General features: G+C 38.6%; 1 protein-coding gene and 1 non-coding gene across 3 annotated transcripts in view; one reads left to right on the top strand and one right to left on the bottom strand.

Annotated features, from left to right (window-relative positions):
- Nucleotides 1-1,038: 1,038 nt before the first annotated feature.
- The window catches only part of Psen1 (presenilin 1), a 61,104-nt gene continuing 37,544 nt past the window's right edge, over nt 1,039-24,598 (top strand). Inside the window, exons 1-3 of one of the 2 annotated variants that reach the window (XM_076849920.1) lie at nt 1,039-1,153; nt 9,987-10,068; nt 10,154-10,281. In XM_076849920.1, coding sequence (XP_076706035.1) covers nt 10,207-10,281 — 75 coding nt within the window. In that variant the 5' untranslated portion in view covers nt 1,039-1,153; nt 9,987-10,068; nt 10,154-10,206. Of the gene's footprint in view, nt 1,154-9,986; nt 10,069-10,153; nt 10,294-24,598 lie in introns of both variants that reach the window. The other variant, XM_076849919.1, reaches the window with a different exon arrangement.
- On the bottom strand, nt 9,124-9,197 carry Trnav-cac (transfer RNA valine (anticodon CAC)). The gene has a single exon. It is a non-coding gene; the product is annotated as a tRNA-Val (tRNA).

The raw sequence follows: 24,598 nt of genomic DNA, 5'->3' as shown, positions 1-24,598 counted from the left end.
AACATTTTTTAAACAGCATTTTTAAGAACAACATTCTACTCAGATTGTAATCGAAGAGACTGAAATAGTTCACAAATAAGTTTAGCCATGTTTCACAAATGTATAATAGAAGTCTTCTATATGTGAGGCATTGTTATCAGCACGTGTGATATACAAGTGAATCGCGAAAACCTTTATCCTTACGATATTTAAGGGTGGTAGAAGTCAGCGATTTTACAGATTACCTTTCATTTGTTGTTCCACTCCCCTTTCTCCATTTTTTTCTTCCAACCCTGTTAATGGAAAAGATCACTTAAAGTATTGGAGCAGTGTTGAGTGTGGGCAAGGGAGGAGCGAGGGATTGGGAATTGATGTTCTGGAATGTGAAGGTGTATCTTGAGAGAAATTTTAAATAAATGTGAAATATCATTTGGCCAGTTATGTCCGTGTTCATTTTTAGTTTTCTGATTACCCGAGTTTGAACACTTACATTATTCACTATTGGATACTTCAGAATATAAAAAGACATGGATAAATGACCTAATTGAGCAATCCACTGTGAACCTACTATTTGGAATTTTAAAACTAAGACACTTTCTGCTGTTGAGAAACTTATCGTCTAGGAGTACTGGAGTTCTTAAACTTGGAGACTGAGTCCAGGAGGATAATTTAGAATGCAGTTTCTCCATCCACCGGAAGTTTTGTTAAGATTTTAGGTAGCATCCTCTTTGTGATGCAGCTGGTTTGCATTTTGAGTTAACCGTAGAAACAAGTAGTATGGAGAAAAAAATTGAGGTGTCATCACGTGAAAGCTGGAAAAAACGCTGGGCCGGGTGTACGTGGAATCTTGTTCTCTACTCCACGGGAGCCTCATATCTCTGACCACCTCCTACACAGGGCGGCATCCTAAACCGGTTGCTCCAGGAGCGCGTGGCTGGTTGTAGCTCAGGGATCCCCCACCTCCGCAGTCTGCGCGCACGGCCGGAAGCTCCGCCTGCTCCTAGGCTAATAGCCAACGTCGCCAGGGCCGGAAATGACGACACCCGTGAGGCCTCTAGGGCGGGGCCAGGGACGGGCTGCTCAGGAGGCCGCGATTTCACATCGGAAACAAAACAGCGGCGGCTTGGGAAGGAACATCGGCTGCGAGTGGGTTGCGGCGGCCGGGAAGGAGAAGGTGCGTGATCCGGTGTCTGGGGAAAGAGAAAGGTGTCCCTAACTCTGTGTTGACAGAGGCGGCCGCAGACAAGGCCCGGTCCTTTGTCGCCCCGGGTTGCGGAGCCGGTGTCCTCGAGGATGAGGGGCGGGGCGCGGCCGGGTGGGACCGAGGAACCTCTCGTGGGAAACGAGGAGGGGCGGCCGGTTTCTTGGGTTCCCGGCGCGGCGCGCGTTCAGGTTGGAGATTCGCCTCCGATCTTTGGCCTGGAAATGCTGTCTTCCCGCAACCACCTCTCAGGGTGCAGGTGCTTGGAGTGGAGCAGGAGAAAGAGGAAGCGCCCTGGGCTGGGTCGGCTTGAGCAACTGCTGAAACTCTAGCGCTTCATGCTCAGTGTCCTTTCCAGAAGTGAGTGGCGCTCAGGGCCAAGTTCCCCACGTCTCACTTGCCACGCGAAAAGCTGGTCTGTTGCATTTTCCTTGATCGAGATTGTCACGATGCATGTGTGTTTGATGCTTGCATGCGTCTTCAGTATTTGTTTCTTTTCCTTCTATCACATTCTTTTCATATGCGTGGCACTGTGATGGTTAAGAGCTTCGCTTTAGGCACATCAGTCTGGTAGTGCAGGCTGGAATGGCTAAGAGAATTGAGGTGACTTTTGCATAATTCAGGTGAGATAATGAAAGTTCGATCTGCGGTGCTGGCAGAGGCTTAGGAGAAAAGGACCTGAACTAAACATAAACGAATTGAGCAGGGAATGAAGTGTGAAGTTGTGTAGGAGGTTTTAAGTTTAGAGGATGGGAGACAGTATCTCAGAAATAAGGAAGTCAGGAGGAAAGATTTAAAGAGGAATGACCAGGAAGTGGTTTGGAAGTATCACTTTTAAAGTGTCAGCAGGTGAAAATGCCCTGTGGCCAGTAAAGGAACAGTAAATATGAGTCACTTTGCCAGTTGATGCTGGATTAATGGAGGATAGACCTAAGAGAAGAAAGGGAAGGTGGAGGCCAAAGACAAGACTAGGGAACATTTATAATAAGGGGGCGATACAAGGGTGAGGAGGCTGTTGAGGAGAATGAGTGTGGGAGGAGGAGAACCACAACAGGGCAATGTCAGAACAGTTGGGGAAGGGAGGGAAGCTTCAGGAAGAAAGATACTGTCAGGGATTTGGGGTGTTTGGCCTGCTGTAGCATAAAGGATGGAAAATTTAAAGCAGCACTGTTCAGTAGAAACAAATGTTAATTTAAATTTTTGGTATAGACATATTTTTAAAGGTAACAACAAACAGGTGAAATTAATTTGAATGGTATTTTATTTAGCCTAGTATAACTAACATTTTTGTTTCAGCATGTAGTCAATAGAAAATTTCCTTGTTTGTCTTCCCTTCTAGATAGTAAGCTCCTAAGTAGAAAAAGCAATATATCATTCCCTAGCATCCCCAGTACCTATGACAGTTTAGCCAGACATGGTGATGCATGCCTGTTATCCCAGCTACTTGGGAGACTGAGGCAAGAGGACGTTCAAGGACAGCCTGGGCAATTTAGTGGGACTCTGTCTTAAAATAAAATATAAAAAGGGCTGGAGTTGTAGCTCAGTGGTAAAGTGTCCCTGGGTTCAACACCTAGTACAAAAAAAAAAAAAAAAAAGAAAGAAAGAAAAAAGGAATTTTTTAATAATGTATTCTTAATAATGTGCTTCGTTTTCTAAGGCCCTGTGGGGGAACCTATATAGCATGTAATATTTGCATCATATGTCCTTAATTAAACCAAAAATTCTGAATTGTAAACAGGACCTATGGGTTCAGATAAAGGATTCTGGGTTTGTCTTAGTTCATCTTTGTTGTATCTTCTGAGCCAGCATCACCATTATTTTAAAGCAGATTGCTACAGTAACTCTACACAGCTTACCTCCCCCAACCTCAGCAGATTAGAGCATTTATTCTCACTCCAGTATTTATTCTCTGCTTCAAGATGTAGGTGTGTAAATAGTGTGGGACCATTCTGTTTTGCCTGTCTATTCTGAGGTCCAGGCTGAAGGGGCAGGAGCTACCAAGGGTGAGCTCAAAACAACAGCAGAAGTACAAGAAGGCAGCCAGTTATGGTGGCACATACCTGTAATCCCAGCAACTCCAGAGTCTGAGGCAGGATTGCAAGTTTGAGGCCAGCCTCAACAATTTATCGAGACCCGGTTCCAAAATAAAAAAGGACTGGGGATTTAGCTCATTTTTAAAGTGCCCCTGGGTTCAATCCTTGGTACAAAAAAACAAACAAAACCCAACTATAATTAATCAATTGGCATCTGAACTTTTCACCTTAACTTTGCAGAAAGAGAAACAAATGCCTCTCTATTTACCATCTGAGAATGTTCAAGAGCTCGTATAAAATGGTGTTGTATTTGCATATAACCTACACACATAACTCATCTCTAGATTCTACCTAATATAATGCATATGCTGTGTAAATAGTTGTATTGTTTGGGGAATGACAAGAAAGTCCGTTCAGTATGGACAGTTCTTTTATTGTGAGATGTTTTCTGTGATTCAATCGGAGGATGGGGGCCCTGAGGATTTGGAGGGCTGACTGGGAATTCTGGGGAAGGGAGTGGATATTTGGTGAATAATAATCTAATCTACCACAGATGGTTCACAGAGGTGGAGTGGGATGGAAGGAGGGGGAAAAAATCACTAAATAGGATGCATCACTGTCCTTGCTCTTTTTAGCACTTACCACTTTGAAAAAATCTCTTCTGGGGCTGGCGAATGATTTGCTCCTAATCACTTAAAAATCAGAAGTCTTCTAAGGATGTAGTCCCAAAGTTTTCAATTAATTTAGATTTTTTTTTTTTTTTTTTTGGTATTGGGGATTGAACCCAGGTCCTTGTGCATGCAAGGCAAGCACTCTACCAACTGAGCAATATCCCCAGCCCTAAATTGTTTTTTAATTGATTTCAATTATAGAATACAGTTTAGTGTGGTTACATTTACTGTTGGATGTGAGCCTTTAAATACTCCACCCACCTGTGTAACTAGAACTTGAGCTGCCTGTGGGGAGGAGCTGTCAAAATGATACCAAGAGTGAGATACTTTCTTTGGAAAACAATAAGTCAGAAACTGATTTGGTCCTTGAAAACTTTTTAGCATCATAATGCAGATTAAGCAAAAAATACTTCTGGCAGTTTTCTAAGTGAAAGAGAAACTGGTCAAGTGGTTTAGCCAGTCAAACAAGTCAACAAACTTTTTGTGCTAGAGGAGCTCATGACTAAGTCTCATGAAGAGATTTCTGTACAATACCAGTTTTTTTTTTTTTTTTTTAATGTTTATCTCTGAGAGTGAAGAAAGAGATGATACCAAATATTAAGTAACTGATGTTCTATAGGAGCTTGAGATTTAGTTGTTATCTTGGGAATGTAGTAAGAGGGAAGAAAAAATATATGTACACACACACACACACACACACACACAATTTTCTGTGGGTGCTTCCACTAATGGAATTTTTAATAAACCTAATTTGAGATTCTAAATATTTCCTTGGTGATACTTTCTGGAATGCTAAAGGATAGAGAAGGTTTCCAGTTGGACAGATTTTTCTCATCTAAGCTTTGAGGTTATTTGTAGTTCTCTTGGGACTTTTTTAGTCTCTTTGTATAAAGTAGAAAGAAATTCTAGTTGCTCATCAGACTACAATTTCTCTTTCCTTTTGTCTGATTGAGCAAATGTCTTGAGAGAAAGGAAATGGATGGCAGTGAATTCAAATGATGAGCTCTGTCAGTCCTCTGCAGGTGGCCAGAGAGGAAGGCACCTGATCCACTTCTGTCCCTCCTTCTCCTTCTGAAGGGCAGGTCACATGAAAGATCCTCTCTTCCCAGCTACTATTTTTTTGGGTTCAGAAGGCTCAGCTGAAATGTTATAAAATCTAAGAGTGTCTTTTGTCATGCTTCCTGAACAGTGGGGTCATTGACCTTTTCTATGCAGTCATCAATTGCTTTCAGCTGCTACTGGACCCTAATCAACTCTGCTTGGTCTGCCCCTTGGTACCAACAGTATGTGTTTGTTCTCCAGGCCTGACCAGGCCCTGCTGCCTGCCTCTGCTTCCTTCTGTGCTCCGTGTGAAGCCAGCTCCTCCAGGGATGCTCACCCTGTAACACTGTGACCTTCAGAGCATCAGGGAGGCCTGCAATTTTTCTCTGAATGACTGGAAACCCCACCACTAGATATCAGATGACCTGGGTTCTAAAACTGACTTTCTAATTCACTTGCTCCTTAACCAGTTCAGGCAAATGCTTTTACCTTTCCTGAGTTTTTGTTGTTTGTTTGTTTGTTTGTTTTTACATGTAAGTACTGATTCTTTTCCTCAAGACTTTTTTTTAAGGAATCAAATGGAATAATGATTGTGGAAAAAACTTTGAAAATGGTATTGATACGCTAAAGCGGCAACCTTGATATTGATAATTCTTGTTAAGATTTGTCTGAGAAAACTCCAGTATGGTGATCAGTTTGTCTGCATTCTGGTAATAGCTGAACAAATCCTGTGTAAAGGTAAAAAATGGAAACTGTTTAAATTAACATGACCAGACTTCATCCTTTTGAAAAATAAATACTAGGATTGTACTATGGAGAATGGTTTTGGTACTTCAGGTTTTAATTTATAGTTAGAGCAGTTATTGAAGTTAAAGATCTCATTTACTTGTAAGCAGTAGGTTTTACTGGTAATAAAAATCAGCTCAATATACCTTAACCCTCATTGCTATAAATTCCTAGAGGGCAGAGATGGAATTTTACAAAGGCAATAGAATATATCATCCAGTTCCTTTGTTTGCCAGATCTGACTTGGGCAGATCAATTAACTTCTGTTTGTCATGATGTTTTTATCTGTAAAATAAGTACAGTGAAGGTAATAAGTTTGCTAAATCTCAGTGTCTTGAGTTTTGTAAGGAAGTAAATGGTGTTTATCTTATTTAGCAAAAGAATAATCACTTTCTTATTGTTTAGTAGTATTCTAAATTTATAGTACAAGGTTATAGGTTATTCTGATCTTATTTAAATGTATAATCGCCTTTCTCCTGCTTTTATTTTACCAGTAAATGTAATATACTTTATTCCATTTATTATGTTTTATTTATGTTCACCTGCATTACCCTTTCTTGCCTTCTGTCTTTGTTTTATTTGGCTTACACTGTCTTTTTTACTTATTTCGTTTATGAAGTTATCATATAAGAAAGTTAATGGCCGGGTGCAGTGGCTCACTCCTGTAATCCCAGTGGCTGGAGAGGCTGAGGCAGGAGGATTGCGAGTTCAAAGCCAGCCTCAGCAAAAATGAGACACTAAACCACTCAGTGAAACCTTGTCTCTAAATCAATTACAAAATAGGGATGAGGGTGTACCTCAATGGTTGAGAACCCCTGAGTTTAATCCCTGGTACCAAAAAAAAAAAAAAATGCTAATGACAGATTTCTAAGGATTTTCTATACTAGACCCGCACTTTCAATGATATAGTTGTCAGAGTGATACTGCCGGTTATTGGTGACAAGTTCTGCTTCGTCATATATTGAAGTATAACATTAGAGAAGAATACTGAGGCAAGCATGTAAAGCAGGGTTTATTTAAAAAGGGAGTAACATAGACTCCTCCCAGCAGGGAGAAAGGGGCCATTGTTGGTATCCTGGTATCCCAAGAAGTGAGGGGTTTTTGCCCTTTTTTGTATGTCTCAGGCTTCCTTTGTTCTCCTGCTCTCTTTCCCTTATCTCTCTCCTTCCTGCATATGTGAGTAGGCCCAGGAGAGCTCAGGTGGAGTGGCCAAAAGGTGAGAAGCAGATGAATGGGGGAAGGGCCAGATGGAGCAGTCCAGGACACATTAATTAACTACTTTTATAACTCCAGGAAGGGAGGGACAATTCCTGGGGTAGGTTAACTTAGCAACAGGTTGGAGCAGGGGCAGGTTATCTTGGTAAGGGTGGAGGAAGGGTTCTGAAGGCAGTCTGCAACTTCCCAGACCCACGCCAGTTGGTCTCCTTGATCCAGCCTGACTCGATTTACCTCTCAATCCTGACTGCCTGTCTAATTTTGGCTTCACGAGCAGCCAGTGGGCATAACTGTTAAGAAGTTTTCCAATGTGATATCTTTAAGCAATTTTGGGTTAGCAAGTGTTTTTGTGGAAAGGAATGGCATAATATGTACTCTGCTCACCATTAATGGTACACTCATGTTAAAATTTCAACCACACAATTAACTTAAAAATCTAGTAAGGTGTGGTACACATGTCTGTAATCCCAGAGGCTCAGGAGGCTGAGGCAGGAGGGTCACAAGTTCAAAGCCAACCTCAGTAAATTAGTGAGGGCTTAACCAACTCAGTGAGACCCTGTCTTTAAATGAAATATAAAAAAGGGCTGGGAGAGCTGGGCTTGTGGTTCAATGATAGAGCACTTGCCTAGCATCTGGGCTTGTGGCTCAATGATAGAGCACTTGCCTAGCATATGTGCAGTACTGGGTTTGATCCTCAGCACCGCATATAAACAAATAAATAAAATAAAGGTCCATCAACAACTAAAGACATATTAATAAAAAGGGGGGGATATGGCTCAGTGGTTTAATGCCCCTGGTTAAATCCCTGATAACTCCCCTCCCCCAAAAGAAGTAGAAAATAAATAAAAAATAAAAATCTAGGAGTCTAAGGTAAGAACATTTACTTTGACTACTTACTGTTCATTGAAGCATAATATGGAAGTGCCACAGATCATGGGACTGCAGCTCAGTGCATTTTTACAAAGTGAAACCCATTTGTAGCTGGCACCCAGATTAAGAAACAGGACAGTTTCTAAACTCCAAAAGCTTTCCACAGCCCCTCTTCCAGTGAAGAGACACCCCCCCCCCAAAAAAAAAAAAGGTAATTTATTTTTTAAAGAGAGAGAGAATTTTTTTTTTTTAAATATTTATTTTTTGGTTTTCGGCGGACACAACATCTTTGTTTGTATGTGGTGCTGAGGATTGAACCCGGGCCGCACGCATGCCAGGCGAGTGCGCTACCACTTGAGCCACATCCCTAGCCCAAAAGTAATTGTTTTTATTTGCATTTTCAATTTATTTTATCCTAAAATATTTACATTTACCATGTCTTACTTAATACTGATTTCCAACTCGCTGATCCCATGCCAGCTGGCTATAGGCTGAGGGGAAGGGAGGAGAAAGGTGGACATGGTATATAAGAGCATGTATGATAGACAGGAGAGCCTAGTTGGTTGAAAAGTTGACATGAGGGGCTGGAGTGTAGCTCAGTGGTAGTGCAGGCGCCCTAGCCTGAAGGAGGCCCGGGGTTAGGTCCCCAGCACCCCCACAACCTTCATGATTTGAATGACCCAAATATAGGTAAATGAGGGCTAATTTGAACTTTACTAAAGGAAAAAGGTGCTTTATGTATTTTTTTAATGACAAATAATTAGAAGAAAAAAATTGGAATATTTAGAGGTTAGAGAATCCTGAACTTAACAGTGAAAATGAAATGCGACATTGACAAAATACTTTTTAATGTAAATATGTACATGATGATGATTTATTTTATTTTTGTTGTGTTTGTTTTTGTGGTGCTGAGGTTTGAACCCAGGCCTCATATGTGCCAGGCAATTGCTCTATCCCTGAGCTACACTGCCAGCCTCCATGATAATGTTTTAGATATTGTGTTTAGTATATTCCAGGTTACTTCTTAGGTATGTAAACAGATCATTCTCTTCTATATTTCTGAAGAGTATCTATGAAAAGGCAAAGTTGAAGTCCTAAAGAATTTGCTGGTAGAAAATTAAGGTAGCCAGGCAAATTGGAATGTGGCCTCCAGGAGGCTGAAGTGTGAAAGATAGTTGTGTCTGTAAGAAGCTGTGCCAGGTGGCAAAGGAGAGACCTGGGGCTGGGAGTCAGAAGTCTGTGATTTGTGTCCTGTTCTCCATGATTATATGTCTAAAAGCAAGTCACTGAACTGTTCTGGATTCCTTTCTTTCTTTCTTTTTTTTTTTTGTGGTGCTGGGGATTGAACCCAGGGCCTCTTGCATGTGAGGCAAGCACTCTACCTACTGAGCTATATCCCCAGACCCCCTTTCTACTTTTTAATTTTTAGTTTATTGATTTTTTTTTTTTTTTTTTTTTTTGGTGCTGGGGATTGAACTCAGGGCCTCAGGCATGCTAAGTACTGAAACACACCCTAACCCCTTCCTCTGCTTTTATGAAATAGATGTTACTTGTCTACTGTGCCTTGAGGCATTGTATTAGGATAAAATAAGTAGAAATAATTTTGCAAAATTAAAAATAACTAGACAAATGTTTTGTTTTTGTGGTGATGGGGTTTGAACCAAGGGCATCATGCATATAAGTGTTTTGCCCCTGAGCCACTTCCCCAGCCCATAGACAAATGATTGTATGGAGATACACAAAGTAAGTTGCAGTGGGACATGCCTATAATCCTGGCAGCTCAGGAGAATGAGGCAGAGGATTGCAAGTTGGAAGCCAGCATGGGCAATTCAGGGAGACCCTGTCTCAAAAAAGGTGCAGATGTAGCTCAGTGGTAAAATGCCCTGGAGTTGAATCCCCATTACCACACACACTATATATATTGATTGGAGTGGTTAGCATGGCAAAAGAAGTATTAAACCGTCTTTAAAATCTTCTCTTTACTGTTAATCTAAAATAGTTGAGTATCTTTGTATTTGAGATCTCATTGTCAGAGAGGTGCCTTGAGCTGACAGTGCATCTCTCAGTCAAAGATCATGGCAAAGTTCCACATTTCTGGTTTGCAAGTTGGCCTTGTAAGTATTTAATGAGTATGAACTGATTTACTAGGATTTGACCAACTAGGACTGACCTGGTTAAATCCCATTTCAGATCTGATACAGGAGCCTACAAGTGACAACAGCCTTCAAGGTCCTTAGACAGCTTGGCTTGGAGGAGAACACATGAAAGAAAGGTTTGTTTTTGCTGAATTTAATTTATAAAAGAGATTAAAAATAAAAGTGTAATTGTAGTGAAAAAGTTCTGTTTTTCCCTTTCAGAGCCCCAGGAAGCTTTGTTTTCTGTGAAAAAGTATTTCTATACAGTTGCTCCAATGACAGAGTTACCTGCACCCTTGTCCTATTTCCAGAATGCACAGATGTCTGAGGACAACCACCTGAGCAATTCTGTACGTAGCCAGGTACAGTGTCAGCCTTTGAAACTTCCCTTGCCAGATTGTGGGTTAAGTTCCCAACTCCCTTACTTCCAAGAGATGCTAAAGGAGATGGGCAGGCTTTTTCTACTATGCTAAGTGTATGTATTTGTGAACTTCGACTGAGAGCAAAGCATTGAACCCTTCTGTGCTGGGGGACAAAAGGCGAGTGTTGGTTTTTTTAATTTTTTTTTGTACTAAGGATGACACCCAGGGCTTCCTTTGTACTAGCCAAGTGCTCTACCACTCCCAGCTTTGCAAGGCTGTTTAAGACAGAGTTTATTGCATTTCCTCTTTGGCCCAGATATCACCACCTCAGTTGAAGCCTTCTCCAACTTCCTGAAGTGTGAGCATGTCACAGTCCACATTTTACCTGTCTTGCTCTTAGTCTTCCATGGGCTGAGAGCATTTTATTTACTTTTCCCAGTATCTGGTACGGTATGGTTCCTGACAGTGTTTAATAATGTTCATCAACAAAATGATTGCACAATGTGAGGATTAAGTTCAAAGGAGGGAATCAGGTAAGGGGCTGTGTTACGTGGCATGGGACACGGAGACTTTTCACTGACTGTACACAGACATCAAGTCTGCCTGCAAACCCATTAGCTAATCATTACAGATTAAGTGAACCTCTACTTCCACCTTATTCCACTGAAGGCTTGTGAGATGACAGAAAATTGGTAGAATTTTTAGAAAATGGAGCCAGAATGGAGGAAAACAAGGCTAGCTATAGTCTCTGCAAGGGTTGCCTTCTGGGCTAGTGTGTACTTGTTGCTAAAATCAGTCACAAAGGACAGATAAGTCTACCAGCCAGATCAACAGAGGGATAGTTCACAGAATGGGCACTCAAACTAGAGGATTAGATGGCCTGAAGTTTTTTACATTCCGATGGTTTAGGATTCCTCATTTTTCTCGTCTGTAGAAGTAGGCGATTTACTAGATAATCTCAAAATTCTCTTCATATATATAAGCAATTTTTATTATATAATACTGTTCATGTTTTAGAATTGTGTATAAATGTATGTGTCTAAAAGTTGTAAAAGAAAGTTCCTACATTTTTGAAATTTAAACATGTAAGTATAGGATTAGTTTTTAGAATTTATGTATACAGACATGCACGTAGTCCTTCATTTTTTTTCTCCTCTTGTGCAAATATAAAAATTATTCTGTTTATGAATATTAGGTAGTTTCCAATTTTCACAGTGACTGGCAGTGCTGCAATCACATTCTCATTCATTAATCCTTGTGCACATGTGTTGAATTTCTCAAGAATAGTTTCTGTGATTTAGTGTATGGATCTTAAACTATTTTAACGATTGCCAGAATGCTGTTCAAGATGATTTTATGTCAGGAGCATATATATGTATTTAATTTTTTATGCATGACAGTAGAACAATAGGAAAGTTATGTCAGATTCATTCTATTGTCTTTTCCATTCCCATCCCCCCATCCCTCCTTCTCCAATTTGGTGAATCTCTACTCCCATCTTATTGTGAGTCAGCATCTGCATATTGGGGAGAACATTTGGCCTTTGGTTTTTTTGGGTTTGGCTTATTTTATTTAGCATGATAGCATCCAGTTCCATCCATTTACTGGAAAATACATAATTTTTAGGAATATGTTGATGGGTCCTTTCTTTAACATCCTTGATGACATAATTTAGTTAAGACAGTTATGGCTGTTGTCTAACTTGTTGCCTGTCATTTTGATAGGCTTAAAATGGTGTATCATTTATTTATTTGTTTGTTTTTATTGTTTATTTTTGGTGCTGGGATTGTACCCAGGGCCTTGTGCATGCTGAGCATGCATTCTACCACTGAGCTATACCCCCCAGCCTTCATGCTATTTTAGTTGTATTTTCATAATTTTTCTTAAGCTTATTGGCCATTTTTGCTTTCTTTTTTTGTGAATTGTGCCTTTATGTTTTTGCCCATTTTTTTATTGGTTGTGTGTCTTTTTCTTACTGATTTTATAGAAATAGATATTTTGGGGGGTAATTAGCTCATGTTGATTATATGCTTTTCATATATTTTCTCCAAGTCTTAGTTTCATTTTGTTTATGGTCCATAGTTTAAATATTTTAAGTAAGGGAATTGATCTTTCCTTTAAAAATGTGTAGTATTTAGCTGGGCTTGGTGGCACATTTCTGTAATCCCAGTTATTTGGGAGGCTTAGACAAAAGGATTATAAATTCTAAGTCAGCCTGGGAAATTTAGCAAGACACTGTCTCAAAAATAAAATTAGAAAAAGAACTGGGGTATAGCTCAGTGGTATAGAACCCCTGGGTTCAATCTCTAGTACTGCAAAAAGATAAAGTAAAAATAATGATGGTGATGATGATGAATGTATTCATAATTTTTCAATTAAAAATAGTTTTAGAGCTGGACATGGTGGTGCTTGCCTATAATCCCCGTGACTCAAGAGGCTAAGACAGGAGGATTGCAAGTTTGAGGCCAGCTTGGGCAATTTAGGAAGACCATCAGCAACTTAGCAAGACCCTGTCTAAAAAGAAACTAAATAAAAAGGTCTGGGGAGGGCTGGGGATGTGGCTCAATCGGTAGCGCACTCCCCTGGCATGCGCGGGGTGCTGAGTTTGATCCTCTGCACCACATAAAAATAAAATAAAGATGTTGTGTCCTGAAACTAAAAAAAATAAATATTAAAAAATTCTCTTTCTTTCTTTCTTTTTTTTTTTTTTTTTAAAAAAAAGATCTGGGGAATGCAGCTCAGTGGTTAAAATACCCCTGGGTTCAATTCCCTGTACACCCCCCAAAATCATTTTTTAAGAAAAATGTTTATTATAGATTTGGCAGGCCTAAATATGAAAAAAAAAAATCTTTTTATTTTTTTTTAAAGACTGAAGTACTCAACCCAAAATTTCTGTGTAGTCAGCTGTTCAGTCATTGTATAATATATAATATTGTATAATATACAATATACTGAAAAATTAGGAAAAGAAAAAGAAGGGTAATCGTGAAAACTTTCCCCTTTATTTTCCATTCCCATCCTCCCATTCTCCTCCCCCATCCCCCTTCTCTAATTTGGTGAACCTCCACTCCCACCCTATTGTGAGTCAGCATCTGAATATTGGAGAGAATATTTGGCCTTTGGTTTGGTTCTATTTCATAGTTACCTCATCTCATAATTAAAAAAAAAAGTTAGAAAGGGATGGAGCTCAGCGGCACTCAACCACTGAGCCACGTCTCCAACCCTTTTTTGTGTTTTAGAGACAGGGTCTCACTGAGTTGCTTAGTGCCTTGCTTTTGCTGAGGCTGGCTTTGAATTCGTGATCCTCCTGCCTCAGCCTCCCAAGCCACTGGTATTACAAGTATGTGCCACCTGCCTGGCAGGAAAGCTTTTTAATATGAGGGAAAGTACACAAAGGCAATATGTTACCTGAGGAGTCTTTGGAAAGAGGGTGGACATTCAAGGGGTTCTGTGATGGCAGACTGGAATAATGGGGAAGTTAGAACAGCTGATATAAAAGAAACCCAAAAAGCTTGATATTGTGGAGCCTTTGAGAGCACACTTTTTGATAATTGGAGTTTGTAAGATTGAAATGGTTATAATGCATTATAGAAAATTTATATTAAAAATTGTAAAAGTTTGCATTTATCCTTCAAGTTTTGGTTATTTGAAAAACTAACCCTTATAAAACATCTTGATCCCTGTCAGTGCCAGATGAGAGGGCCTGTTGCTTTGTTCTCATCTTTTCACTTTTGGGAATTCTTTTACTTTTTTTTTTTTAAATATTTATATTTTAGTTTTAGGTGGACACAATATCTTTATTTATTTATTTTTATTTTTATGTGGTGCTGAGGGTTGAACCCAGTGTCTCACGCATGCCAGGCGAGCATGCTACCACTTGAGCCACATCCCCAGCCCCTCTTTTACTTTTTTGTTTGTTGACCATATCTGGTAGAGTTTTTTGGACATCCAGTATATATATAACAATACAAATCTCCCAGGAAAAGAACAAAGAAGTTTTAGAGTTTTTTCCTCATGCTAGTTAGTAAGATAAATTTTAAGATTTGATAGCTGCAAATAAAAGTCTGAAGTGAATCCTATCAGTTGCTAAAGACTTCAGCTTTCTTGTAGAGGTTTTCTGGGCTCCCTCTTCTCTGGGTGCACTTCCTTAGCCATCTCATATCTCTGCTCTGGCTGCCATGTTGCATCTGCATTGCTCTCTTCATGTGGGGCACATCTATAATTGTTATGTAGAACATCTAGCAAATGATAGCTTGATCTGTCATAAGAGCCCACTGTAGAATCCATTTTATTATTTTCCCTCAGGAATATGCATCCTGGCTCCCCTTAGAGATGGCATTCAGGTGAAGGTTTCACTGCCTTTCATTTCTTTACCTTTCACCTCTAACTAAAAGCCAGCATGGCCGTCACATTTGTTTTGGCTTTTGGTTGGCTGTGTTTTAGGGACTGGAGACTAGAAGATAGACTGACTAATGATTCAACTGTTTCTGAAAAAGGGCAAAGTGTACAAGTTGTGAAATATCTGAACTTCTTTATTTATAAACTGGGTATTTTTGCCATTGTTTCTGCTCTGGGAACTGTAATTTGGGAGCAACTGCATTTGCATAAAGAACTAAAATGACATTAAAATGTCATAGAAAAATGACATTAGAGAAGAACAATTATATTTGTAAGTTGAAATTTCAATGTTTTTTTCATATTAATTTATCCTGACCACATTTCTTAGTCCTTAAGGAAATAATTTTCTACTCTAAATCAAAAATCTGTTGACAATTTATCAGTCATTTGTAGTAATCATTGAAAGACCAGGAATTGATAAAGAACGTATGTTAATCTACTTTCAGCAGCCAAATTGGCATTAAAATATGCCTCATCTTTTGGGCTGGGGTTGCAGCACAGTGGTGGAGTGCTTACCTAGCATGTGTGAAGCACTGGGTTCGATCCTCAGCACCGTATAAACATAAAAAAAAAAGAAGGCATTGTGCCTATCTACAACTAAAACAAACTTTTTTTAAAAGGTGTGTCTGGTCTTTATAAATAAAGGTCAACCACAATAATCTTTTCAAATGTTGAAACATTAGATGCAGAGAACTTTAGTAAATTGTCAGCAAATCAAACATAGACTGGCAGAAATAGTGTCATTTCTTGGATGATGCCTGGATCACTTTTTTTTTTAATATTTATTTTTTCGTTGTAGTTGGACACAATACCTTTATTTTATTTATTTTCATGTGGTGCTGAGGATCAAACCCAGGGCCTTGCACATGCTAGGCGAGTGCTTTGCCACTGAGCCACAACCCACCCCTGATTACTTTTTTGAGTGAGAAATCTATAAAATCAAATATAAAGCAAATCTACAAACTGTTTAAATAATATTTAACTACTTGGCACATTGAGAAGAGAAAAATTTTAAAAAGGGTGCTCTAACTGCAAACTGAATTGGACCTACAGGTCCCGTCATCCTGACAGTGTATTGCTTGAGATAATGAATTTGTTTTCCTAGTTATGTCAAAGTGAAGTGAGGAGGAAAAGAACTGAAAATCTTGTTGACCTCTAGAAGATTGTACTAGCTTTTGCTTGACAATAAAGTTGAAAATCTTAAGCACAGATCTCAATAATTTGTCAAGAAACACTAACAAGCCTAACACAACAGCCCCATAAATGTTAAATCTTATCTCTAACCTGTTAGTCAATTGTTCGGGGAAATGACAGTCTTTTTTGGCATAGACTAATGGTTACACCTCTGACTCCAGGGAATGGCAAAGCTTGGGCAGGTGCCGGCTGGACTTCTATCTGTTGTTGGAAATATATTGCCTATGATTAAAAATGTTTTCAAGTTTTCCACTTAACTTGCCAGTCTTTTGGTTAAGTTACTCTTCCAATTCATCCAGTAGTGCAAGCTTAGAATACCTCATTTCTAATTGTAGAAATCCAAACAATAAAGTCTTGTTTTTTGTTTTTTTAATGGCAACTTTCCTTAAGGTATAATTTATTTTTAAATGAATTAGATAGCAAGGCTTTGTAAAAATTAACCACAACTTCCCTGAACATTGCTAAGAAAAACTCATTTTACAAGAAGCAGTTTGTCTTCTTGATGCTTCTGTACCAAAGTCTTATGGGATTATTCTTTCTTCTTTTTGTGGTGCTGGGGATTGAATCCAGGGACTGGTGTATACTAGGCAAGCCCTCTACCACTGAGCTACATCCCAGTCCTATATGTGTATATGTTGAAAAACATTAGATTTTGAGGCATTATAAAGTTTTCATTTTCTTTGTAAAATCACCTGTCTGTATTCAATTACACAAAATTATAAACTTGAGTGTGGCAAAAACTGCCATGAACAGAGTCAAAAAACAGAATAGGGCAAAGACTTATAATGCATAATGGCACTCAGCATTTCCACTTCTAGAAATTTATTTTATAAATATATTACAATAAGACTTCCAGGAAACAGACAAGAATTTTTATTAAGGGCTAAAGATATGGTTCATTGGTAGAGCTTTGCCTAGCATGTGGAAAGCCCTGGATTCCATCCTCAACACTGGAAAAAAAGAAGCATTCTTTGTAGTAGTGAGAATTTGGAGATGATCTCACATCTTCATCATTGGGGCATTACTTACTTATGGTTTTCCTGGTTAGTAGTACAAGGTTATGGCCAACAAAGGTTTTTGATTAAATTGTCTCCCTTTGAATCTCTGCTCGAGAATTTCTTAGCTCTATGATCTTTGGCAAATTATCTGTCCTTGCTAACCTTTTGTTTCTTTATCTTTTAAATGAAGTTTATAGTAATAAATTTAAAGAGTTTTAAGATTAAGATAATTCACTAGATGTTCTTAGCGTACTGTCTGGCATATACTTTTCATTAAATTATCAAAATTGTCAATAGTATTATTATGATGTTATATTTAATAATGAGGTATATTTGTATGTCCAGAATAGAAAGATATTTGAATACATTAAATGATAAAAGTAAATTGTAGAATAGATTTTTTAAAAAATATCTAAAATTGATGACATGCATGGTGGTGCTTGCGTGGTGGTGCATGCCTGTAATCCCAGCAACAGGAGGCTGAAGTTGGAGCATCACAAGTTTGAGGCCAGCCTCAGCAACTCTGTGAGACCCTGTCTCAAAATAAAATTTAAAAGGGGCTGGGGATGTAGCTCAGTGGTAGAGCCATCCCTGTGTTCTACCCCCTAATAACAATAACAACAACAACAACAAAAATCTGAAAAGTGTGTTAGGTACAGGAGTATTCAGCTCTAGTTCCAGCCACTCGATAGGCTAAGGAGAGTCTGAGGGTTGCTTGATTCCAGGAGTTTAAGACCAGCCTGGGCAATATAACAAGACTCTATCTCAACAAAACAAATCTAAAAGTGGGTTATATTGCTCACCATGTTCATATTGTGGATCATATGTGGGTATGAGATTAGAGAGGATACTTACTTTCTATGTCATAAACTTAAAACATTTCTTACAATTTTAGAAATAAGAGGTAGGGTTGTAGCTCGGTGGTTGAGCGCTTGCATTGAATGCATGAGGCACTGGGTTCGATCCTCAGCACCATATAAACAAATAAAAAATTGTAGAAATAATTTTTTAAAAATCCAGGCAAATACTAATATTGTATTAAAAATACATTTACATTTTGCTGCTTAAGAAATAACCTTCCCGTTTCAAGGTGTATAGGCCTTGTATGGCTGAATCTATGCTTGCATTATGTTCTCAGAGTGCATGCATGATAAAGGCACCCTGATAAAGTGCTGCAGAGGCTCTGAGGAACCTGGTTCTGAGGGTTAACCTCCCACACACTCGCCTTCCCACAGGACCCCTCCCTCCTTGAGACTCACAACGTTTATATAGTGAGTAATCTTTCTCTTTGCCACTGAAATGAAGTAATTTATAATGGCTACAACACTGGTTTTTCTGAGCTTTAAGAATAGCCTTTTAAAACTGTGTATATGTACACAATGGAATATCACTCGTCATTAAAAGAGAATAAAATCATGGTATTTGTAGGTGAACGGATGGAGTTGAAAAATATCATGCAAGTGAAGTAAGCCAATTCCAAAAGCCAAATGCAAATGTTTTTTCTAATATATGGATGCTGATCCATAATGGGGGTGTGTGTGGGGAGGAATGGAGGAACTTTAGATAGGGCAAAGGGGAGGGAGGGGAAGGGAAGGGGGATGGGGGGTAGGAAAGATGTTGGAATGAGGTGGGCATCATTACCCTAAGTACATGTATGAAGACATGAATGGTGTGACTCTACTTTGTGTACAACCAAAGACATGAAAAATTATGGTCTATATGTGTACTATGAGTTAAAATGCATTCTGCTGTCATGTATAACAAATTAGAATAAATAAATTTTTAAAAATATTTTTTAGGGGCTGAGGTTTGTGGCTCAGTGGTAGAACACTTGCCTTGCACATGTGAGGCGCTGGGTTCGAGCCTCAGCACCACATAAAAATAAATAAGGGGCTGGGGTTGTGGCTTAGCAGTAGAGTGCTGGCCTAGCATGTGTGAGGCCCTGGGTTCGATCCTCAGCACCACATAAAAATAAATTTTAAAAAAGGTACAATACCTTTGTGTCCAACTACAACTAAAAAATAAACATTTAAAATAAATAAATAAAAGGCATTGTGTTCAACTAACTACAATTAAAAAGAATTATTTTTTATTTTTTTTAAAGAGAGAGGGAGAGAGAGGGAGACAGAGAGAATTTTAATATTTATTTTTTAGTATTTGGCGAACACAACATCTTTGTTTGTATGTGGTGCTGAGGATCGAACCTGGGCCGCACGCATGCCAGGCGAGCACGCTACCGCTTGAGCCACATCCCCAGCCCCAAGAATTATTTTTAAAATATATTTTAAAATATATTTTTATATTTAAATTTTATATTTTTTTTAGTTGTGGGTGGACACACTACCTTTATTTTATTTTTATATGGTGCTGAGGATCGAACCCAGTGCTTCATGCATGCTAGGCTAGCACTCTACTACTGAGCCCCAGCCCCAGCCCCAAGAATGAATGAATGAATGAATGAAGAAAGAAAGAAAGAATAGTCTTTAAGAGCAGAACTATGGAGACAGTTGAAAGATCAATGGTTAGGGAAGAGAGTGGGACACAAGTACTGCAGTGGTAGATAGGTGTCATGTACACTTGTCCAATCCTGCAGAATGTACACTAAGATTAAACCCTGGGGGGCCCCTGTGGGTTTTGAGTGACAATGACATATGAGTATAGGTTCATCCATTGTAATAAATGAACTACTCTGGTGCCTTTATGTTGATAATGGAAGGGACTGTTTATGTACATGTGTGGGCAAGGGGTTAATGGGAACCCTACTTTCTGCTGTGTTTTGCTCTGAGCCTAAAACTGCTCTAAATTCTTTTCTTTTTTTTTTTTTTAAGTTGTTACCTTTATTTATTCTTGCCTCTTCTGAGGCAACCACCAACAAACTTTTGCCACTATATTGTGGTTTTTGTTTCCTAGACTTATGTACCCTTTATATCACAATAAACCTATTTTAATGGAATCATACAGACTCTTTTGTCTGTCTTTAAGAATAATTATTTTGAGATTTATCAATGTTAAATTATCAATAGTTTATGTAGTTTATTCCTTTTTATCCCTGAGTTGCATTCTTTGTAAGTATATGCCTCTTTTTTTTTTTTTTAATCCATTTACTTGTTTGGATCTTTAGGTCATTTTCTAGTTTTGAGGTAAAGTACTATGAATATTTATGTACAAATCTTTGAACAAATGTTTTCATTTACCTTGGGTAAAGTCTGAGGTAGAATATGATCTAATATGGTAGGTTTTATTCAACTTTTTAAGATACTACCAATTTTCCAAATTGTTTATATAGTTTTACATTCCTGCTAGCAATATATAAGAGTTCCTCCACATCATGTCAGCACTTGACACAATCAGACTTTAATTCTTAGTCCTTTTTGTGTGTATGCAGTACTATCCCATTGTGGTTTTAATTCACATTTCTCTAATGAGTATTGGTGTTGGGTGTCTTTTCATGTGTTTGTCATTGATACCATCTTTAGTGAAGTGTCTGTTAAATCTCTTCCCTATATTGCTTTCTTATTGGATTTTGTGAGTTCTTAATATTTCTGGATACAAGTCCTCTATGATACTTACATTTGTAAATATTTTCTCTAGTGTTTGGCTTATCTCATATATATATATATATATATATATATATATATATATATATATATATATATTAGTTGTAGATGGATACAATTCCCTTTTAAAAAAAAATTTATAGTTGTTGATAGATCTTTATTTATTTATACGTGGTGCTGAGAATCGAACCCAATGCCTTACACATGCCAGGCAAGTGCCCCAGCCCTATTTTATTCATTTATGTTATGTGGTGTTGAAGATTGAACCCAGTGCCTCACACATACATTACCACCAACAAAGCATAGGAATTGCATTTTCTTCCCATCATCACCTGTTGGTTATTTCTGGTGATTTCCCCCCTCCCAGTGCTGGGGATCCAGCCATGGCCTCAAGCATGCTAACAAGCACTCTACTACTGAGCTAAATCCTAGCCCCTAGTTTGTTATTTTGATGGTGGCCATTCAAAGGAGGGTGAAATGAAATTTAGTACATTATTTAGATATGATTTGCAGGTGTTTTCTCCTATTTATAGATTATCTTTTTCCTCGGTTGATTTATTTTTATTTTTTTTTTTATTTTAACGTTATGTGCTGTTTTTAAGTTTGGTGTATCCCACTGTCTACTTTTGCTTTTGATCTTTAATTTCTTTAATAGCAATATTTTGTAGTTTTCAGTGTACAGGATTGGGGGGGTTCCCAAGGCCACCCTCAGGTTCAATAATGCATCTGAATGATTTACAGAACTACCGAAAGCTTTTATATTTAAATTACAATTTTTTTTAAAGATTTTTTTTTTTTTAGAGAGAGAGAGAGAGAGAATTTTTTAATATTTATTTTTTAGTTTTCGGCGGGCACAACATCTTTGTTTGTATGTGGTGCTGAGGATTGAACCCAGGCCGCACGCATGCCAGGCGAGCGCGCTACCGCTTGAGCCACATCCCCAGCCCCTAAATTACAATTTATTACAGTGAAAGGATACAGATTAATCTCAGCAAGGGCTGGGGATATAGCTCAGTTGGTAAAGTGCTTCCTTGCATGCACAAGGCCCTGGGTTCAATCCCCAGCACCACAAAACAAAACAAAACAAAAAAACCCAGATTAACCTTAATAGAAGAAGGCACATAGGCAAGGTGCAGGGGACACAGGCACAAGCGTCCAGTTGTCTTTTCCCAGTGGAGTTTTATAGATGGCACTTAATTCTTTTGGCAACAGGTTTTGACAATACTCTTATCAGAGTTTTGCCAACCAGGGAAGCACACCCGACCTTCGTGTCCAGTGTTTTTATTAGGGTTGGGACAAATAGACATGGCTCTATTTCTCCATCCCCTTCAGACATCAGGCTGATACTATGTGACCCAAGGCCCTACTGTAGATCATGTTTCTAGCATAAAGTAGCTGGTTTTACCCAAGTCCTCTTCAAGATATAAACAATCTTAACAGGCAAGATATTCCAAGGACTCAAGAGTATCTTCCAGGAAATAGGCAGAGACTGAATCTTATTTTGTCGTATGCATGGTTTGGACAACCCTCAGGTGCTGAGTTAATCCCTTTACAATAGGCCTTTCATATCTTTTCAACCTTCAGTCTCAGCTCAGGTATTTTCTGGTCATATTGTCCAAAAGTAGACCCATCCCAGGTGTTCTCTACCATTCTGTTTATTTCTTTTACAGTACTATTGTACTCTGTAATTATCTTTATTGGCTGTCTCTCTGTTTCAGAGCTGTACATGAGAGCAGGGACCCTTTTTTTATATATAATTTTGTATTTGTTCTTTTTCATTATACGGGACAGTGGAATATATTTTGGCATATCATACATACATGGAGTATAACTTCCCATTCCTGGGATTGTACATCATGCGGGGTTACACTGGTCATGTATTCATACATGAACATAGGAAAGTTATGTCTGATTCATTCTACTGTCTTTCCTATTCCCTCTCTCTCCCTTCCCTTCATTCCCTTTTCTCTAATCCAGGGAATTTCCCATTCCCCATCCCCCACCCTATTGTGAGTTAGCATCCACATCAGAGTACATTTGGCTTTGGGTTTTTTGGGGTTGGCTTATTTCACTTAGCATGATAGTCTCCAGTTTCAACCATTTAGTGACAGATGCCATAATTTCATTCTTTTTTATGGCTGAATAATATTCCGTCATGTATGTGTACCACATTTTCCTTATCCATTCGTCTGTTGAAGGGCACCAGCAACTAGGTTGGTTCCATAGCTTAGCTATCGTCAATTGAACTGCTTTAAACATTGAAGTAGCTGTGGCACTATGGTATGCTGATTTTAAGTCCTTTGTGTTTTTGCCGATGAGTGGGATGACTGAGTCGAATGTTGGCTTCATTCCAAGTTTTCCAAGGTATCTCCATACTGCTTTCCATGATAGTTGCACCAATTTGCAGTCCCACCAGCAATGTATGAGCATACCTCCCCCATCCCTCACATCCTGGACAACATTTATTATCACTTGTATTCTTGATAATTGCTATTCTGACTGGAGTGAGATGAAATCTCAGAGTAGTTTTAATTTGCATTTCACTCATTGCTAGAGATGTTGAACATTTTTTCATATATTTGTTAACCAATCCTATTTTTGCTTTTGTGAAGTATCTGTTTGGTTCCTTTGCCCATTTATTGACTAGGTTATTTGCTTTTTTGCTGTTAAGTTTTTTGAGTACTTTGTATATCCTTGAGATTAATACCCTAGTAGCAGGTGGCAAAGATTTTCTCCCATGCTATAGGCTCTCTCTTCATATTTTTGATTGTTTCCTTTGCTGTGAAGAGGCGTTTTAGTCTGATACCATCCTGTTTATTGATTCTTTTGGGGAGGTGGTACTAAGGATTGAACTCAGGGGCACTTGACCACTGAGACACATCACCAGCCCTATTTTGTATTTTATTTAGAGACAGGGTCTCACTGAGTGCTTAGTGCCTCACTTTTGCTGAGGCTGTCTTTGAATTCATGATCCTCCTGCCTCAGCCTCCCAAGCTGCTGGGATTACAGGCATGTGCCACTGCACCTGGCACATTTATTGATTCTCTATTTTACTTCTTGTGCTCTAGAAGTCTTGTTGAGGAAGTCAATTCCTAAGCCAACATGATGGAGAGTTGGGCCTACTTTTTCTTCTAGTAGGTGTGAAGTCTGGTCTAATGTCTAGGTCCTTGATCCACTCTGAGTTGAGTTTTGTGCAGGGTGAGAGATGGGTATCTAATTTCATTTTGCTACATATGGATTTTCAGTTTTCCCAGCACCATTTGTTGAAGAGGCTATCTTTTCTCCAATGTATTTTTTCTTAATATTTTTTTAGTTGTTGATGGACCTTTATTTTACTTAGTTATATGTGGTGCTGAGAATCGAACCCAATGCCTCACACATGGTATAGGCAAGCGCTCTTGTACTGAGCTACAACTCAGCCCTCTCCAATGTATTTTTATGGCACCTTTGTATAGTATGAAATAACTGTAATTATGTGGATTTCTCTATATGTCTTCTTTTTGTACTATTGGTCTTCATGTCTGTTTTGGTGCCAGTGCCATGTCGTTTTTGTTACTATAGCTCTGCAGTATAATTTAAGCTCTGGTATTGTTATGCCTCCTTAGGGCAGTGACCTTATCTGTCTTGTTCACTTGCTATGTCCTAGCAAAGTGACTAGAACACAACAAGCATTCAGTATTTTTTTATTTTTTATTTTATTTTATTTTGTTTTTTTTTTTGGCGGTGGTGGAGATTGAACCCAGGGCCTTGTGCGTGTGAGGTGAGCATTCTACCAACTAAGCTATATTCCCAGGCCCAGTCTTTTTTTAAATTAATCAATGAATCTAATAATTATTACTTAGAAACTAAAACAAATTTACCATTAGCCAAATGGCAAAAGTTATGGATAGATGGTTCATTAAAAGAAAAAGTGTTCAAATTTCTTGGTCCTAAGAGAAATTAAAATTAAAATTACACTGAAATTTCCATATTTTACCTATAGGGTTGGCAGAATCTAAGCAATGGCTAACAGAACGTGTTGTTAGCAAGGGTGTAAAGTAGGTGATCTCTTACTTTGCTGAATCTCTAAATTCTTAAGGGAGTGGGTGTCTATGTGGGATTTGGCAAAATATATCAGTATGAAATGTGAATATACTTTATTCTATCAATTATACTTTA

Source organism: Callospermophilus lateralis, chromosome 3 (genome assembly GCF_048772815.1).
Source record: "Callospermophilus lateralis isolate mCalLat2 chromosome 3, mCalLat2.hap1, whole genome shotgun sequence".
Taxonomy (NCBI): Eukaryota; Metazoa; Chordata; class Mammalia; order Rodentia; family Sciuridae; genus Callospermophilus; species Callospermophilus lateralis.
The sequence above is the reverse complement of the archived record's forward strand: the minus strand, read 5'-3'. Positions and strand labels throughout refer to the sequence as shown.